The sequence below is a fragment of the Danio aesculapii genome, chromosome 5 (assembly GCF_903798145.1).
Source record: "Danio aesculapii chromosome 5, fDanAes4.1, whole genome shotgun sequence".
NCBI lineage: Eukaryota > Metazoa > Chordata > Actinopteri > Cypriniformes > Danionidae > Danio > Danio aesculapii.
Genome location: NC_079439.1, coordinates 47164379 through 47185092, shown reverse-complemented (window position 1 = coordinate 47185092; position 20714 = coordinate 47164379). Strand labels below are relative to the sequence as shown.

The 20714-nt window shown below is 34.3% G+C and overlaps 2 protein-coding genes across 2 annotated transcripts in view; one reads left to right on the top strand and one right to left on the bottom strand.

Annotated features, from left to right (window-relative positions):
• Positions 1-20714, bottom strand: part of iqgap2 (IQ motif containing GTPase activating protein 2) — a 117284-nt gene that overhangs the window by 25907 nt on the left and 70663 nt on the right. The window contains exons 15-26 of the mRNA XM_056458370.1: positions 19865-20028; positions 13689-13779; positions 10602-10769; positions 7355-7497; positions 7091-7261; positions 6230-6313; positions 6063-6134; positions 5898-5967; positions 5594-5802; positions 2108-2260; positions 1417-1580; positions 1073-1297 (exon numbers count right to left, since the gene is read on the bottom strand). Coding sequence (XP_056314345.1) covers positions 1073-1297; positions 1417-1580; positions 2108-2260; positions 5594-5802; positions 5898-5967; positions 6063-6134; positions 6230-6313; positions 7091-7261; positions 7355-7497; positions 10602-10769; positions 13689-13779; positions 19865-20028 — 1714 coding nt within the window. The remainder of the gene's footprint in view (positions 1-1072; positions 1298-1416; positions 1581-2107; positions 2261-5593; positions 5803-5897; positions 5968-6062; positions 6135-6229; positions 6314-7090; positions 7262-7354; positions 7498-10601; positions 10770-13688; positions 13780-19864; positions 20029-20714) is intronic.
• Positions 15705-20145, top strand: f2rl2 (coagulation factor II (thrombin) receptor-like 2). Its single transcript, XM_056458371.1, has 2 exons — positions 15705-15861; positions 18585-20145. Exons 1-2 carry the CDS (start codon positions 15798-15800, stop codon positions 19622-19624), a joined length of 1104 nt encoding a protein of 367 aa, XP_056314346.1. The 5' UTR covers positions 15705-15797; the 3' UTR covers positions 19625-20145.

Sequence of the window (20714 nt, the reverse complement as noted above, 5' to 3'; positions counted from 1 at the left end):
TTATCGTGTCATTTAGAGAGGAGCGAAAGTGCAGGACAGTTTAGGATTCGGGTATTTGTTTAAACAGACAAATACACTTAAAAATATGCAAACATGTCTGTTCTGTGTGTTTTATTTTAAACAACTAAATTTCTCTTAAATGAGCACAAACAGTTACTAAAGTAAAGGAATGCTTTCATTAGAGATCTGTGCATGTGCAAGTGACACCTCTGTTATCAAACAAAACAAAACGAGAGATTCATTTGCTGTTCTTCACTTGTTTGATAACAGAGGTGTCACTTTAAATGGCGTGTACAGAAGCTAATCTGGGATCAGTTTATCATAAGGAGCGCGTCAGTCAGTCAGCGCTTATGCATTCGCTGATTTAGAGGTTGCATATGAAGGGCGATGATCGACGCACAGCTTCAGCGTGCTTTCCAGATTAAAAATATATGAGAAATATGGGAAAATACTTGATGATAGTGGGATAGAATGGGAAAATATGGGAAAATCAAGGCAAAAAAGGGAGGGTTGACAATTTTTGAAGTGAAAATGACGCAAAATATCTTTGCATTCCCTCACAAAACAGGGAACGCAAAAACTTAAAAAAAATTTAAGTCTCCCAGCCAGTTTTTTTTTTCTCCCACCCATTTTTTCCCCCACCATCACTTCCCTTCCGGGTCTCTGTAATTTTTACTACAATTAAAGCAGTTTTTTTTTTTAAATTTAGGTTAAATATTATTAGATTAGATACTTAAAATACTTAAGCATCTTTTTGGTAGTCTACAGAACGAACCATCATTATACAATGACTTGCCTAATCACCCTAACTTGCCTAGTTAGCCTAGTTAAGCCTTTAAATCTCACATTAAGCTGTATAGAAGTGTCTTGAAAAATATCTAGTCAAATATTATTTACTGTCATCATGGCAAACATAAAATAAATCAGTTATTAGAGATGAGTTATTAAAACTGTTATGTTTAGAAATGTGTTGAAAATTAACAGAAATTGGGGGACAAAAACACGGGGGCCAATAATTCTGATTTTAACTATATATGTGTGTGTGTGAAAGAGTAATATGTACTGTATGCACCTGGCTTCTCCTGTAGCGGTCTCAAGCTGATTGACCCAGGCCTTGTAGATGTCTACAGGGTTAGTGTTGATGCCCAGATTCTTGTCCTCGATGATCTCTTTAACCACTGGTCCCAGCAGCTGCCTGAGAGCGTTCTGTCCACGAGCACCACGATAAAAACTCAAAACCATCTTGATGACAGTAGGGTTCCCTGTCACTATCTCCTGGATATGATCCACCTTAGATCTGCCAGAGATGATAGCAGCGTTACCATGTTATTTGCCATACAACTACATTTCACTACTGTACATATATACTGATGGACACATTTGTTACTCAATATCTTTGCAGTCTCTTTCTCTTACTTGATCTCCTCTCGCAGAGCTGACTCAAAAAGCTTGAGCAGCAAGTACTCTTCTCTCTGGTTAGAGGCGTAGTTATATAATGTGAAGATCACAGTGTCCATGAACTTGGTAGATTTGTTCTGGGGCATCTGGAAGATTAGCTTGGCCAGATATGAAGGATTGGTCTGTTCAATGAAGAAAATATGTTGATTAAAATATGTATGAGTAACATGTAACTTAGATATACTGATGAAAAAAAGATTACTTGGACATCCTTAGTTTCTCTGAACGGTCTACTTGTTTATTTTGTTAAACTGTGTAAAAATATTGATTATGTTTTTTATTTTTCAAATTTGCGTACAAGCCAAAAGTAAAAGTTTCATGTTTTCAGACATTTACATTCCTTTTTAGACAACAAATACAATGTTTTAACTCAATAAGAGCTATTTTTCAATCAAAACAAATGAAAAACATATATTTTAAATCAACCGTCTCTCTAAATTACAATATTTTTATTTAAAGTTTGCAAAAATGCAATCATAATGCTTCATAGAATAAAACAAGTACTCACATTCACACCTAGTAAATTCCATAATTGCAGTCAAACTGAGAATTTTCACGTGGCTTTTTAACATTTACCTCAGCTGTATTTCTAAATGTATTTAAGAGTGTATTTAAACAACTGAATTTAGGCTGAATGTCATAATCTCACTTGTAAAAGATAGAAGAGATGCTGATAGGCTTCCAGTTTTTTCCTCTTCTCTTTGCTCAGGCCTTTGATGCCCTGCTTTTCTCCCATGGCCAGATCTTCTTTACTCATTTTGTTCTTTTTGCTCTTCATCTTTTTGCTGTGTGACACCACATCCTGCCAGAAGAGACAACATAGAAAAACAGACCGAAAAATCAGGATTCATAAGCCACTTTTTGTGCCGAACTATTCTACAGTCAGGTACGGTTTCAGTTGTGTTTTCATGTGAGTCTGAAATGCAGAGGTGGGTAGAGTATCCAAAATCTATACTCAAGTAAAAATACAAGTTCTTGCGGAAACTTTTACTCAAGTAAAAATAAATGTAACAATCTTAAAAGTTTGTAAAAATGTACGAATTGCCGTGAGATTGCGTTGCATTCTCAGCTGACATAATTAAAAAAAAAGGTCCACATAGTCCCCCAATAATGTCAACAGACTGGACTGTCTTAGCAACTGGCTGAATGTAAAGGAGGACTAAGCAAAATTGTTTCTACTTTATAATTAATGTTCTCAACTATCAGCAATACAACTTTTCAATGAGTACAATTGTTTATATTCAATACTTTATTATTATAATAATTTTCCAACTTCCATATTTGCCTGTATTTTGGCATTTTTTTGCAGTCCACTTAGTATTCAACATGGAAACCAATTTTTTCTTTTTTGGCATTAATTGTTTTGAAACTCAAATGGCATGAACATGCCTGTGTTTTAATTTCTGTAATAAATATGGCTGTCAAGACAGGATCTTGATGGTTTATTGTGGGCATGCTGTTTACATGAAGAAGTCTGTGTTACAAGTTAAACAAAAATTCAAATAAACAATTAAATTTTGAATTTAAATAGTTTTTGTCTTGCGTTTACATTAATTTTACATTTGAATAACCAAAATTACAAGTTTCTGTCATTTAAAAGTGATTAATCGCAATAAAAAAAGTGCAATTAATTAGTTAATTTTTTTTATCGATTGACAGCACTAACATATATATACATATATATATATATATATATATATATATATATATATATATATATATATATATATATATATATATATATATATATATATATATATATATATATATATATATATATATATATAGTTGAAGTCAAAATTATATGTTCTCCTGTGAATTTCTTTTTCAAATATTTGCCAAATGATGTTTAACAGATTCTGGAAATTTTTTCACAGTAGTTCCAATATTTTTTTCTTCTGGTGAACATCTTACTTGTTTTATGTCTGCAAGAATAAAAGCAGTTTTTAATGTTTTTAAAACCATTTTAAGGCCAACTTTATTAGGCCACACATTATTAGGAATTCTTTGGATTGTCTACAAAACAAACCATCGTTAATGCTTTGCCTATTACAGTACTCTAACTTGCCGAATTAATTTGCCTATTAAGCCTTTAAATGTCACTTTAAGCTGAATACTAGTATCTAGTCAAAGAAATATCAAGTCAAATATTATGTGCTGTCAACATGGCGAAGATAAAAGGAATCAGTTATTAGAAATTAGTTATTAAAACTATAGAAATGTGCTGATAAAATCTTTCTGTTAAACAGAATTTGGGGAAAAATATACAGGGGGCTAATAATTCGGACTTTTTTGCCACGCTCAGGTCGTGCTCCGTGTGTGCTCAGGATGCGTGTTCCGGATGCACGCTCTCGTCCTGGTGTTTGTGTTTGTTCTGTCTGCAGCGTGCTATTGGTTTTGGTTGGCGCTAGGATGGGACATGCATGATGCACGTGTGAGTGCACAGTAATGTTTTTATTTATAGTACAAAGTTTTTATTTTTCATGTACTCGTGTCTCGCCTTCTGTTTGTGTTGGGGTTGTTTAAGCATGTGGCCTGGTGTTTACATTGTGGCCACATGCTTTACTGTCATGTTTCATGTGAACATGTGGTTAATGAGTTCTCTCACTGGCTGCGTGTTCAAGTCCTGTTTTTACGTGAACACATGGCTTGTGGTGTTTTCTTGTGTCATGTGTTCTCCTATTGTCTACTCCCACCCTCCTTGCTATCCCATTATTAGTTTATTCAGTTCACCTGTTTGTTTGTTTGTTAAATCTTTCTGCTTATAGCTCCCACTTGTCTAATGTTCACCATGTTCACCTCTTGCCAGTTCACCATGTCCTTCACACGTGGTTCACCAAGTGTCGCTTCCAGTCTTGCCTTGTCATGTCCAGCCCTGCCAGGCCTGCCCAGCCAAGTTTGTTTGTCTTTTGTGTTTTAGTTATGTTTTCCCCATCTGGGTGGTTTTTGCTGACTTTTTCTTTTCTTTTTTTTTTTATTTATAAACCCATCTTCTGTTGCACTTGAGTCCTCGCTCCAATGCCTTTGCTGAAACGTGACAAACCATGCTGAACTTGTAAAATGTACAATGTTGCCACTATTTTTTTTTTCAATTCTCTCAATGATGTGTATTTCTGTTTACAATTTGGAGTTCTGAGACAAACTTTGGCAATCCTTAAAGATTCCTTCGATCCTAGGCTAAAATATGTGGTCTTTGATTGTTGGTTTGACATGTTTATTGACAGCCATGTTTGTGATCAAATTATTATTATTACCAAGGCAAGTAATGTTATTGTTTTTATCAAGGCATGTCATGAGTGAAAATAATGCTTCAGATTGTTTGTGTTTGCTGTGAGGTATCATTTCAGAAAACAGATTACTGAACAGATGAATGATTGAATAAATAAGTGATTGTCATTGAGTCTAACATTATGACAACTTATGGCCCGTTTCCACTGAGTGGTACGGTACGGTATGCTTTTATGTCCATTTCCACTGTCAAGAGGTACCAAAAGCAAACTGTACCGTACCATGGGGACTGCACAATACTGGAAAATATGCAATATTTAACATTTTTGTCTATATTTGTCTATATTTTGTCTATACTATATTTGTGACGATACATACTTTTTGTAGAAAAATGCTAATTTTATTAGCTATGATTTTTTAACATTTATTTAATGATCTTAAAATAAACAGGTAAATTAATTTTTCAGATCTGTTTGATTCTAATTCAGGCTAAAAAAACTTTGTCAAGGTAAAAACATTTAGACTTTAAATACTATGATGAATGAGTGAAAACCTCAGCCGATATTCAGACTCTGATTGGCTGTTATCATTTTCCTCTCTGGTATTGACTCCTGCTATTAGTATTTTCAGCTCTAGGATGCTCACTTTTGGGATGCTCCAGCCAATAGCAAAGCAGCAACTACAGATTAAGTGGGGATAATGATAGTAAGGCCACATCTGATTGGTCAAATTTAGCTAAAAAATCAAAGGGTAAAATAAATGTAATTTATCACACTTCTGTCATAATTATATTGCATATACTATTATCGCAATAACAATATTTTTGTGATATGTTGTGAAGCCCAAGTTCATCCAGTCTGACAAGCTAAAATTGTATCTCACAGTATGAGCGCAGCTTTAGCATTACCTGTAGTGTGATCCTGTTCTTCACTAACAGGCCGATCTTAATATCCATCAAATTCAGATCTTTTTCCATTTGCTGATTAGCACGAATCTTGGTGACCACTTCCTCTCTGAGTCGCGTCACATCCTGTTCCTCCTGTAAATCAAGGCTACTTTGTTCCAGCAAATGTACAAATTTGCGCACAACCGAGAGAGGGGGATGCTGAGAACCGGCTGTTTGAAAAAAAAAAAATCAAAACAAACAGTAAAACTCATTTTGTACAGGCGAAGTCATGAATACACAGAATATAGTAACGTGGTTCACTTACTTAATGTTGTGTAGTCAACTCTTGCTTTATTAGCCTTAAGGAAAGCTTGAATCTTCACTATTTCTTTCTCCTGAACACAACACACACACAAAATGTTAACGTCTTGAGTGCGAATGATGAAGATATTGCTCGTTCACCTCAGTGTTTGTCTGTGTGCAGACTTACATGATCTCTGAAATACTGCAGTCTCTTTGTGTAGCTTCGTTTAGCTCTCCACATCTTCACCAGTGACTGCAACTAGTTTGTAGAGGAAACATGCTCTCATACTGTGTCTAATTAAATATTAAATCTCAAAACACTAAGAAAAAAAGATGATGAATTTATTCTATTACCTTAACCACAGTGCTTGCGCTGTCCTGGAAGGTCTTTAGTCTGTCCTTATAGACGCTTCTCTGTTTGTAGCCCTTCCAGGATGCCTACAATTATGAAATAAACCCAATATGAGAAACAACAGTCATATATTAAACACTAGAGAGTATTTTGTTAGAATACAGGCTTTATTGGCAGTATATAAGTTGACAGGACAATAGCACCAGTGTGCTCTCCACACATCAGCTATAGGGGGAGTGGAGAGACAGTGATATATCCAATTCAGTGGATGGGGATGATTGGGAGGGCCAATGATGGGTAAGGGCCAATGGAGGGAAATTATCCAGGGTCATTTTTTAAATCATCAGTCCAGGAGTTGGCGCTGATAAACAGCAGTATCAATTCAAAGATGTTAAAAGTGAGTAAAATCAATAGTATCTGGATGCAGTCTTTATGATGCAACATGAGATTGCATAACTCAGAGATGCAATGTCAGACACAATGCACTCAATGAAGCTAGTGATGTCACTGTGAGGGGTAAGGGTAGGGGTGGGGTTAGGTAAGCGCATAAAAGCGCATAAAACGCATTGCATGCAGCTCAGATTGCATCTGCACCAGGTCTGCAACCAGACCCCTCTGAGTAAAATAGATTAAAACTTTCCGAAGCTGTCCAAAAACATTTCGAAGCTGTCCAAATGTGACACTTTATACGCATCAAGCTGCCGACCGGAAGTTTGAAGCATTTTGCATTCCATGAAAAAGGTATATACAATTCACCATGAAAAATTATAGTAATTCTTTTGTATAACTAGTAATACCATGAAAACAGTAAAAAAAAAAATCACAAGGTTATGTATCAACACTTATATTAAACACTTAAGCACCTGCAGTTTGATGACACTTGGCTCTTGTTTTCGCAGGTACTCCAGTCTGTCCTGATGTGCCCGCCTTACCAGATATCCACGAATCAGAGCCTGCAGCTGGATGATAAACGGCTCATTGGCCAACCACAGCTGCTCTCTGTTATACTCCGCTGTTACACTGCTCAAAACACTCTATATAGAGTAAAAAAAAAAAACATCAACTGAAATACGCTCATACACTTCAAGTCAACACAACTCAACACAATGTCTGTGCTAAAGTCATACCTGGATATCTTCTCTGCTGAGCTGTGAACTGTCATAAATAAAATGTTTTGGCTCAACCCACGTGCCTTCTTTGCTTTCAGTGTTGTAGAAGTAATCATATTTATCCTTGATCTTGTGTTGTACCCATGAACTGCCACTGGTGCCTACAGAAAACACAAGCATAACATAAGTATGAACATTTGGTTCAGTCTATAATAAAATGATCAGTAAAGGATTTAGATGAAGTTTGAAAGGCCTATTGAATATGTTTAACTAATATGATAATGACTAAAATGAATATGCTAATAACTAATATCAATGACCTTCCCTATTTGACCTGATCAGCTTAGCCTTTAAGTCATTTAAAAAAAACATTTATTCATTCATTCATTCATTTTCTTTTCGGCTTAGTCCCTTTATTAATCTGGGGTCACCACAGCGAAATGAACCGCCAACTTATCCAGCATATGTTTTATGCAGCGGATGCCCTTCCAGCCACAACCCATTACTGGGAAGCACTCATACACTCTCATTCACACACATACACTACGGACAATTTAGCCTACCCAATTGACCAGTACCGCATGTTTTTGTACTGTGGGGGAAACCGGAGCACCCGAAGGAAACCCACGCAAACACGGGGAGAACATGCAAACTCCACACACAAATGCCAACTAACCAAGCCGAGGCTCAAACCAGCAACCTTCTTGCTGTGAGGTGACAGCACTACCTACTGCACCACCGTGTCGCCCCTTCAAGAAACCCTTTTTCAAAAAATACATTTTTTCATAAACACATAACTGTCTAACAAAGGGATGCCCAAACTTTTTTGTATGAAGGGTCAAAAACCAAATATCATTAAGAGCCCTTGTCACGGTTGGTGTAGGTGAAAAGGAGCGAGGACTCAAGTGCTGAAATAATAGGTATTTATTAATAGTAAAATAAAAGGCAAAACAAACAACCTCGAGGGGGAAAACATTAACAAAACAAATAAATACACAAACAAACTGAACTGGGCCGGCTGGCAGGGATCAGGACTGGAAACACGATAGGACAGGGGTATAAAAGATGACAAACTGGTGCAAGACAGCAGACATGAGGAGAATATAAGTGGAAATATTTAACACATAAACAGGTGAACATGATAAACTAATAATGGGTTGAGTAGGGTGGGACTAGACCAGACTAGAACACGCAGCCAACGAGAGAGCTCATTAACCACGTGTTCACAAGACACACTAAAAGAACAACACTAAAGCGCACAACAAAAGCACGCGGCCACAATGTAAACACTCAGCCACGTGCTTAGACAACACCAACATAAAAAGACCAAAGACACGAGCACACAATAGATGAACACCTTACCGTGCGCTCACACATATGCAACGTGCATGTTCCATCTCAGCGTCAACCGAATCCAAAACCAACCAGACTGAGACGCTGAGAATGAAACAGCGCGATGCCGACAGAACAAAACACAAACAAGTGGACAAGAGCGCGCGTCCCAAGCACGCACATACAGCCCATACAGAGACAGCTACGGCTGTGTATAGAGTATATATATATATATATATACATATATATATATATATATATACACATATATAAATAATTACGTAAAAAAAGCTTGATTATCACTAACAATTCTATCTGTTTTTTCTATTGTTTTTTTAAAACCACACTGAACTGAACTAAACTGAAAATTGGATTGACATTATTTCAATTTACTAGAACTTCTATGTTAAGCTGCTCTGACACAATCTACATTGTAGAAGCGCAATAGAAATAAACATGAATTAAAAATTAAATAGAATTTTAAAAAATGTAATCTGACCTTCTGATAGTTGTACACTTCATTACTCAATGGAAAAGCATGATATCTGAAAACACTGCAGTTTTAGTGTTTTCCTTTAAGGGCACCTATGGTGAAAAATCTACTTTTTAAGCTGTTTGGACAGACATATATGTAGATATAGTGTATTGACCATCATATTGGGGTGATATAAACACACCCAGTCCTTTTTTTTTCAATTTAACAACATAAAATCGGTGGACCAATTGGAGCGGTTTTGAGACCAACCGCAACTTGACGTAGGTTTCCCCGCCCACCGTATTGATTGACAGCTGCGTATTAACATGTCTCTGTATTAATGCGTATAATCATATCAACAACTCAGGACGTGCGCAAAGCAACCGGGAATAAAAGGTCTGTTCAGCTTGCTAGGATCATCAATCATCATCAAATGTGATAAAGAGTTTCCTGGTTTGTGGACATTAAATCAGGTTTATTTTGTACATTAACATAACAGATATCCATACAGTAGTGGAGATTAACCTGTATCCTGTCACATTTGCGTGAAAAAAGAGTGCAAAGCTAAACGCGCACATTGTGTGTGCGTGTCCGCGCTGTGTGTGTGCGTGTGTGTGAGTATCTGTGTGTGTGTGTGTGAACTTTGTAACGTTGACTCATCGTTGCAACTCCACAACAAATGTATCAAATACTCATTGGTAAAGTTCTTGCTGTAGTATTTCTCACAAACGATAAGTGAGATCTCCTTCCTTCATGTCTGTCTGTTGTCTGAAGCAGCCGAGGGAGGAGATTAAGGCACACTGACAGGCACGTGGAAATGGTAGGCGTGAAGGACTAGCCTTAAAGGCACAGTACAAAATAAAACGCTACCTGCTGGTCAGAGGTATAAAATAGAATCTTGTAAAAGGTATAATAAATAATCTGATGGGTGTTTTGAGCTGAAACTCATTCTGGAGATACAAAAGACTTATATTAAATCTGGAAAAAGGGGTAACCTAGGTGCCCTTTAAATCATGTTTTTATTATTATTATTCTCATTTGCAAGTCCCTTTGGATTAAAGTGTCTGATAAATAATTAAATGTATATTTAATATCTAACAACTGATCATGATTTCTGAAAACACTACAGTTCTAGTCATTTTCATAAATGTTTTAACAATTGTCCACATTAAAACATGACATCTGAAAATGACTTTAGCATCTGCATCTGATGTTATCAGAATTATACATTCTCACTGGCATGTTTCTTTGGATTAAAGTGTCTGTTAAAAAAATGAAATGAATATTTATTATCTAAGAACTGAAATACAGTATACGCAAGGATAAACTTTAGAAAGCTACACATAATATGCTGCTAATTGTAGAATAAATTATATTTATTAATGGAGCGTAGAAAATAACAAAAGCTAAGCCAGTGTCAAAATAAAAGCCAACCTTTCAGATGGCAGACAGGGTTACCTTGTTGTGTCTGAGTGCTCTGCAACTGGTGGAGTTGGCTCTGGTAGATTTGAGCACATTCGGACATTACTGCTCGAAGGCCAGCATCAGGACACTGTAGAGCAGACAATGTGGCCTTCGCATCTCCTTCACATACTGCATTGTTAATGTCTGCCACTGCCGCTGCCACTGAAACAACATGTCCATCAAACAGAACAATTATTTAACCAAGAAAACCAGACTGAATCATGTTCATCATGTCAAATAACTCTAAATCATCAAGGTAATGAAAAGGTCCTAAAGAGCCTGTTGTATACAATTGGCTGCAACCCTTTTTTACCGCCTGATTTTTCAGTATCATTCTAACAGTGACATGCTTCAGGTCATAGTTCATTTTTGTTTTTTGTGTGTGTGTGTTTTTTAATTTGTCTTTCAAAACAGATTTTTTATAATTACCTGTGAGAATAACATTTATATTCTTTAGTATTTTTTAAAGATGAATATTGGACTAGACTGAAAGATTTATTTGATAATCCACACCTGTTAAAATGTATGTATCATATATGATAAATCAGGCAATAGAGAAAGGTTTATTTGGTTATTACTTAATCCTCATTGTATTTTAATAAAATACACATGTAAACATTTTGTTCAACATTTTGTACAAAAGTTCAATTAATTGTTCAAATGGTTACAAAGTTTTTTTTCCAGAGTAATATTCCATATTTCCAAGTTCTTCATACATTAAAAGCACAAATGATATTTTATTAGTCACAATTTTATACAGACAATGTTATAATCAGGTTTGACATGTACAGTTATTAGCCCCCCTGTTTATTTTTTCCCCCAATTGCAGATTGTCTCAACACATTTCTAAACATAATAGTTTTAATAACTCATCTCTGATAACTGATTTATTTTATCTTTGCCATGATGACAGTAAATAATATTTGACTAGATATTTTTCAAGACACTTCTATACAGCTTAAAGTGACATTTAAAGGCTTAACTAGATTAATTAGGTTAACTAGGCAGGTTAGGGTAATTAGGCAAGTTATTGTATGATGATGGTTTGTTCTGAAAACTATCGACAAAAAATAAAGCTTAAAGGGGCTAATAATTTTGACCTTAAAATGTTTTTTTAAAAAATTAAAAACTGCTTTTATTCTAGCCGAAATAAAACAAATAAGACTTTCTCCAGAAGAAACAATATTATCAGACATACTGTGTTAATGTCTTTGCTCTGTTAAACATCATTTGGGAAATTATTAAAAAAAGAAACAAAAATTCAAAGGAGTGCTAACAATTCTGACTTCAACTGTGTATACTATGGTGTGACAAAACACTCCACTCAACAAGACGAGACATGAACTTGGGTCTACGGGAATGAGACAAGATTCTTATAATATATTTTGAAATCCTCAATGTTGAAATATATAAGGACAATAGTCTTTTATTCAACTGGGAAAAAAAAATACAAACTATTTAGGTGCTTTTTTAAAATAAATATGTAATAAATGCTATTTTACTTCTATTTTAATGAATTCTTTGCTGTGAAGGGCATGCAAGCACTGCAAAATATTTTGCTAATATGTGAATAGAAGATTGTTTATATATAATTTTAAATATTAGAAATATATAAGTGTTTGCTAATGTATGAATGGAAAATAGATTTTTATTAAACTGAAAAAAAATCACAAAATGCAAAACAATTCAGTTTAAATAAACTTGTGATGAATGTTATTTTACTTCTATTTTAATGAATTATGCCATGCAAACACTGCAAAATATTTAGCTATAAACTTTACTGACTGGACAAGCTCTGAGCTACTGGATTCCAGCATGGACTAATAGGGGAGAGCTGTTTTAATGGAATTTGATATCGCACACCAAATGAAAAGAAAACTTCAGTTTTTCAGGACGGCATAAATTATGAGGATGATGACTGGTGTGGTCTCCGGGAGTTTACTGTGTGTGTGCACGCATTCTGAAGCGATGTGTGTTTCTGTGGTGCTTTACTGACTCAAGATGTACAGAGAATAGCGTCAAACAGCCATGTGTATGGCTTATCCTGTCACGAAATGCATCTAAAAGTCCTACATGACAGCAATAGTTTGATTACATAGTTTACATGTCTGTACAGCACTTCAATAATGAGACTAAAATAGGAATATTTTACGTCTGAGTTTGATTTGTGTTTAAGGCGATTATGACTTTAAGCATATCTAAAGTGTTATTCCATCGCATGACTCATTTGTGTGGCTGCAGTTTGCTTTTGGATTTGGCAACTTTTAAACTCTGTTAAAAAAAATGGTTACGTCACACCAGCCCAAGCAAATGAGTGATATGCAAAACAGAGGCAGCTCAGACTGCCAGGTGTGTGAAAAGCACTTGATGTGCAGTACAAATCCAATCCTGCCTCCAATCTTCAGTGCTGAATTCCCCCTCATGCTCTATCATAACATCACAACTCACAAGACAACTTTTCACCTCGACAAGAAATCTCATTGCGATTTAGTCTCGCCAGACCTCGTAGCCCAAGATCTCGTCACACCTCTGTTATATAATATACAGTTTACACATTTTTTCTGTGGTTTACTGTAGTCTGTAGGTATTGTAAAATAGTTTAAATGTCAAACTCAAGATAATATGTTGGATTATCTGTATAAAAGGTACAGTTCACCGAAAAAATCCAAGATTCTTTAAAATATATATATTTTCTGTAAATGCTAAGTATAATTCCATTTTTGACCCTTTAGTTTAGGTCACTATTCACAGTATTAATAAACCACTTACTAACACTACTAGCTTAACAAACTACTAATTAGCATTTTACTAAGAGTTAGTAAGGCTGAAGTTGGGTTTAGTTTTTAGGTAGGATTAGAGATGTAGAAAAGGATCATACCTTATAACTACTAATGAACAGTTAATATCTTAATAATAGGCAGATAATAAGCCAGTATTTAATAGCATGAATTGTGACCTAAACTAAAGAATTACCCACTTTTTAATAATAATTTCTATATTTCAGTGAATTGACCATATAATACACCTTTTTATAGGGATATGTATAATGAATGCATAGCTTATATTTGGTTATACACTTACATCTGAGTGCATCCTCCTGGTCCTGGTTGGCAGTGTGAATGGCCTCCTGGATCTGGTCCAGCCACAAAACAGCAGATTCATCTCCAGAGCTCTGCTAACGTCAACACACACTCAATACAAACACACCATTACACAACAAAACAACTCCTACAGGTTAATCAAGAAATATTTTTTGGGAAATTTCTTATTTTTAACAGCAGTTAGTAGTGGTGTAATGGATCACAAATCTCACAGTTCAAGTCACATAATGGTTTTTAGTCATGGATCGGACCATTTTTCGAATTGGCCAAAAGAGACAAGAGTAAATTGCTTTTTATTTATTCCAAGAACAGTACTGCAAGACACTTTTGGTTTTAACAAACAGAACTTAGAAGCTGTAATTTTATCAAAAAATAAAATGAAATAATCAGCTGGACAAAAATAAATAGTAAATATTCAGTACTGTGAAAAATTCTGTTACTACTGCTGTTGCTGATAATGCTAAATGTAGAAATCTAACATTATAATTTGTACAACCCATATTTATTTTCCGTCTCATTTTGAATAAATGATTCAGTTATTCCCTCATGAAACTTCATGTTTCATTGCTAGATGTGTCATTTTTGAAGAATTATTCAGTGGCATATTTTTGATGGGTGGTTGTCGCCACCTATTGGTTAATTAATGTAATTGCTGCCAACAACTTTCATTTTTGAGTGTCAAGTTAAATACACATGAAGGTGATTTTAATTTTTACCATAAACATCAGTGGTTTTATCTAAATTATAAACTGTTATCCCAGTACTTATTCAAATTGTTATTTGACTGTTTGTAACTTTATAACTAATTCAAACGACTAAAGACTGAATCTCTTTCTTGATTTTTGCATTTTTCAAACACAGATTTGAATGCAGCGATTCGAAGGATTAATAAACAAATAAAAATTACCATCAGTGATAATTTATGTTGTGTGGGTGTTGAGATGTCGAGCTTTTAAAGATTAATTGTGGAGCTTACACTGAATGCATTTATGTATGCTAAACAAGTAGTGACAGTAAACACCTTTAATAACCTAAGAAACCCATCACATCCTAAATAACCCACCACAACTTTCTCCGTCATCATTATATTTTACAGGAAAGCCTAAATGCTTTCATACATGTGATTTGAATGATGTGAGAGGTGATCATTGAATAATAACACATGAATTATGACCACTGGCATGCTTATCATCAATTTAAGAATTTCCCAAGTAATACTGAATTACTGCAATACTGTAAAGTATTGCTTAAAATACAGTATTGCTTAAAGTAAAAGTAAAATGTATTCATAAAGTCTATTTTGTTTTACTGCTTTCAAAAAAAATCCCATTATAACACGGAATTTAAAATATTCTGGAAGACAAACATGAAATTATAATTAATAATTATAATTATTAAGTGTGATCCAATAAATCAAGACTTCAGATCAGAATCAAGAAATCATATTTCAATGCTTTTTAAACATTTTTAATGGGGTTTACAAGCTGTATGAAACCCTATGAAAAACTAACTTCTACCTAGAACTTACAGCATCATTCAATCACACTGATATCCCGACAGATAAAAATAAACATCATTTTGAAGACATCAAGGGACAAGGTCTGAAGAAAGAAAGAAAGAAAGAAAGAAAGAAAGAAAGAAAGAAAGAAAGAAAGAAAGAAAGAAAGAAAGAAAGAAAGAAAGAAAGTAAGAAAGAAAGAAATTATATATATATAAGTGACAGACTGGAGTTAAACAGTAGGCAGTTCCTGAACACCATCAAAACATTCCTGCATGGTAGTAATAGCCATTGGCAGACACATGTTTGTAAATAGTTTGCGCTGTAAGTTTGGAAGCATTAGGAGGAAGTTTTGCGTCACGTAGCGTTTCCTGACATGCCTGAAACATGAGCATTGAGTACTTCTGAATCCAGACTCCCTGTGCGCCCCTGACAGGAAACCAACCACTCGTCACGCCCTACAGCAATAACTCCTTACTAGACAGTAATTAGTCTAGATGTATGATTGATCCTCTGAGGACGCTGTTGAAGTTTATATTCACTGTGCCGAGTGATACTTTGTAAAAATTAGCTGGACAAAATCTTTCAAACATGTGGAGAGTATTTGTGCCGCTGCTATTAACATTATTCTTTGAGAACTCACTTCAAGATTCAGGTAAGACCACTTTTCTCTTTATTTACTCTGTAATAGCTAACAGATAGTAAATAGGTTAGTAGATTTTTCAATCATCTACAACAAATTATTTGCCAAATACAATTTAAACAAATATATAACAATAATGGTGTATTATAATGGTATATAATTTTTTTAGAATATAATATTCTTGTAAAATAACTTGGTTGTACATTGCAGACAGAACAACAAGTAAAAGAGTCAGATATAGAGCACAATAAACACAACAAATTAAAACAAACTGAAATAAATAAAAATACAATACATCATATTTTTAAATTAATAAATCAGTTTAATCACATTTAAATTAGTTTTATTTATTATTAAACATGTTTTTTTTTATTTTAAAAAAAAACTCTTATTGTTAATGTTTGCCTTATGTGGTTATCTTAACCATCTGTGCTTATAGTGTTAAAACTGAAAGTAAACCACATCAGCCTTAGTCAGCGTAGATGCCATGTTTAATTTCATTTGTCTGTTAAATCAGAAAAGTTTCCATTCATTTCATTTTCTATCCATTAAAAAAACTTTAAAAATCCTTAGTTGTGTACGATTTCCACTTTTCTAATTTTTTCCAGCTAATACTAATATCCATTTGAAAATTCTTATTTTAGTTTTGTGTAAAAAGTCATTTTTGTTTTGTTCTGCAAACTACTGATGATATTTCTTCAATTATATATATATATATATATATATATATATATATATATATATATATATATATATATATATATATACTATAGGTGGCCATAGAATAAATTTTTTAATCTAGATTAATCTCACTGTAATCTTGGAATTAATCTAGATTAATCTAGATGAAAATGGCTCATTTGAAATCTGCCGAAGGCATTCAGAATATGTGTGCTACCCAAATAATGACGAAACAGCGATTTTTTTTTTTTTGATTACCTTAATCCAACTAAAGTCAAAAATGAACTAAAAAGGAATGCAATTAAGACGTGGAGTATGCATACCACAATCAAACTATTAACGTCATGTAGGACTTTTCGCCATATTTTCTGACAAGATACACATACGCGGCTGTCAGTGAAAGACCGCACACACACACACACACATCACGAAATGCGGAAGTTTTTTCTTTCTATTCAGCGTGCATTATTAAATTCCATAACCCTCTCACCAGTTCTTACTCATTATTTGCGTCTAATACATAAATTGTCATGGGGGCATAAATGAAATATTTATGAATTAAAGTGAAACTGCCAAACTGCAGAAAAGTCACCTAAATTCACCAAGTACGTATATTTAGTGACACATTTTTTTTTACTATTATTAACATCCTTTTACACTTTTTTTTATATTCACCCAAATAAACAAACAAACATCCGCGAGCGATTAAGTAGTGGAAAATTGTTTACCCGTTTCGTCGTTTGTGTGCGAGACCTGTCAACACTCCCACAGACAGCCTCACATGCTTTGCAGACCCACAGAAAAAAATGTCTGGGAATTAACTTTTGTTTTCACTTTATAAAGCTCATATGTGTTTCTGCATTACCTTTTCATTTAAGTCTACTTTCGCTTGGCTTCGCAGCTGACTGCGCGTGCGCAAGAGTGAGAAAACATTAAATAATTCATTTTTTTAATCTAAACGACTCAGAAAAAATGTACTTTATACTCGGAGAGGACGAAATGACTGGTCTAAACTGGCTGCAAATTACATGTACACCATTAGTAATGACTACTATTAGCCATGGTTAATCAACAAATGTGCCTTAATAATCTACACGTTTCAATCGTTTTCTGTCTGTAATTTATTTCTAATTTGCAGATTATTTTATTAATTTGATGATGTTAATGTATTACATAGGCTATTTTATATACATATCTAAAATGCTTTGACATTTAAGTTTGCTTTGAACATGAAAGCGAGAAAAGCGGATTTGACCTGTCAGTGGGTGAAGAAGTTGAAGAACCTATTGAAAAGAAACAGTGTATACCAGTGTATAAATAATCATTTATTTATGTTAAGTTATTGTTAAAAATTAAATTATGTTTTCTTTGTCGGATATAGTTAACTATTTATGTGATTTGGGTAAATGCTGTGTTTCAATTCGGCAAACAACGCAAGTAAATTTCAAACCTGTGGGAAGCACTGTATCTCTCTCTCTCTCTCTCTCTCTCTCTCTCTCTCTCTCTCTCTCTCTCTCTCTATATATATATATATATATATATATATATATATATATATATATATATATATATATATATATATATAAGAAACACAATAATGTTTTTACTTTACAAAATTTAAGACATTTAAGATACAATATTAGGTGTAAAAATTCAGTTTTTTTTTACCTAAACAAAAATGAAAGCATTTGCTAGTTTAAACAATTGTCAATTCAGGCTATAAGTTTCAAAAATGCTCTAAATTGCAATATTTAGAAATAATAATATATATATATATATATATATATATATATATATATATATATATATATATATATATATATATATATATATATATATATATATATATATTTTTTTTTTTTTTTTTTTTTTTTTTTTTTTTTTATATTATTAAAACACTCTAAACCTCGTAAAACAAACAAACCTGAGTAGTTTTTCCATTTTGGGATTATTTACAGGTTATTACACACTTCAAAATCAAGTTGTGTGAAATATAATAATTTTCTGTAAGAACCGACTTTAACATTGTGTTTTCCAACATCTTTTTTTTCCAGCATCAAAATATTCCAGAATCAATCCATCAAACAATTCACCTAATCCAAAAACTTTTCCTGGAACAACAGATTCCAATGCTTCTCAGTTGTTCAACTCATCCCAACTGCAGCCATTGATAAATGTCAGTGCAAGTGTCATCAATCACACCACCGGAATAATCAACACCAGGATCATTCCCTCCGCATATGTCCTAGCCATCCTCATCGGGATCCCCTCAAATGTCTTTGTACTGGCTTGCCTCAGTGGAAGAAAGGTTCTGTCAAGCGGTATCCTATATTTTAGCCTAGCCCTTTCAGACCTTCTCCTGCTGTTTTCCCTAACATTCAGAGTCCATTATCATCTCAATAACAGCGACTGGATTTTTGGAGAACTAGCTTGCAAGCTGGTGACGGCCTGCTTTTATGGAAACATCTACTGCTCCCTTCATGCCCATATGTGTATTAGCGTGATGCGATATCTTGCGGTGGTTCACCCATTCCTCTACAGGACAATGCGGAAGAGATACTGTGCCATCTGGACAAGTTTAACCATTTGGGCAGTTTTCGCGATTGCAATGGCACCCGAGTTTGTGGTTCAGCAAAGCTTCCGGGTTTCTGGCCAAGAGTTTGTGACGTGTCACGATATCCAACCTTACGAAAACGCATCTTATCAAGTTTTGATTCCATACAGATTAAGTTTGATCTGCGTAGGCTTTTTTTTGCCCTCCATGGTCATCGCATTTATTTACGGATCCATCATTTACCATCTCAATCGCTCTAGCCAAGACTGGAAACGCTACATTAAGGCCAGCACACTGGTGTTTGTGATCTTTCTGGTGTGTTTTGCTCCATGCAATTCACTTCTTTTCGCACATTATGTGAAGTTGTACACACAGCGACAGTACGACTTGTATGCTTACTATCGAGTGGCCGTATGTCTGTGTTCTTTTCACAGCTGTCTGGACCCTTTCCTCTCTTATCTACTCACAAAGACTTCCACTTCCCAAGTCAAGTTTAGATCATTCAGCTCTATACCTTTGAAGGCTTTGTCCACAATTTGAGTCCTTCTAAATAGCAGGATGTTTTTCCCGCGGACTCTAAGAGGGGGGTTTTCTTATCTAAAATAGGAAGAGGATGTGTTGTGGGTTGGACAACCCACTTTGAACATAGTAGAAGCTCCTTATTCAGTTGGAGAGAAGTGTACTCTCAAGTCAAGAAGAATATAAGAGCAGAGGAATAAAGAGCTGAATAAGATGTAATTCATAAACAAAAGACTGGTTAAGTGCTGTTTTTGCTCTCACCTTGCAGATGTGGTCTTTGGTGGTCAACAGTAGATCGTGATAGTGTTTCGCATTGGCTGCTTTGACTCCCTGTAGTTTAGCCGTAGAGAGCAGGAGGGCGGTGAGCGTCTTCTCTGGGTCCCCAGAATGTAAGGCTTCGTTGATCTCAGCGATAGCAATTACTCCTAAACAAGGGGATTTGATGTATTCTATTTATATTGCTGCAATTTATGCTACAAATTATTTGTGCTAGAATGCAATGCTATCTTTGAAATGTAAGAAAAATACGCTGAAAATTTTTGTTTATGTCATTGTTTATACATTAGTTAATTTAATTTAATGTTGTAAATATATATAATTGGTATTTATATTTTGGTATAATAATTAGGGCTGTTGGAGTCAGCATGTAGAGAAATCAATAAATGCTCAATAAAACTGTGATTTACTACAGAATAGATCAATGCAATGATGTTTAATTCATACATACATACACTGACATGTTTCTGTGAACTGCACGACATATTGAAATGGTATATATATATGTTTATATATATTGTTAACACTGTAGGTACGTGAAGATGTTAATAAGTTTTGTAGGCTAGGCTGTTGTTCAGTATTTTAAAATGCAATACTTAATGTGCAGGCACAAAATAGACACGTCAATTCATTTGTTTAATTAAACAAAAGTTTAATCTTAATCTGACCAGTTAACGGTTAATTTTCCGTTAATGAGCTGCAGGTGTCAGTTGGCAAAATTAACCGAAATGAGCATTCCTAAATAAAATGATTAATGATTAAATGACAACATGGATTAGACCTATAGCAGTCAGTTATTTTAATGAAAAAAACTTTATAGACTCTAGGACATAAT

Coding starts and splice junctions, on each gene's coding strand:
- f2rl2 (XM_056458371.1), top strand. CDS start 15,798: ATGTGGAGAGTATTTGTGCCGCTGCTATTAACATTATTCTTTGAGAAC. Junction 15,862..18,584: donor GAACTCACTTCAAGATTCAG/GTAAGACCACTT, acceptor TTTTTTTTCCAG/CATCAAAATATTCCAGAATC.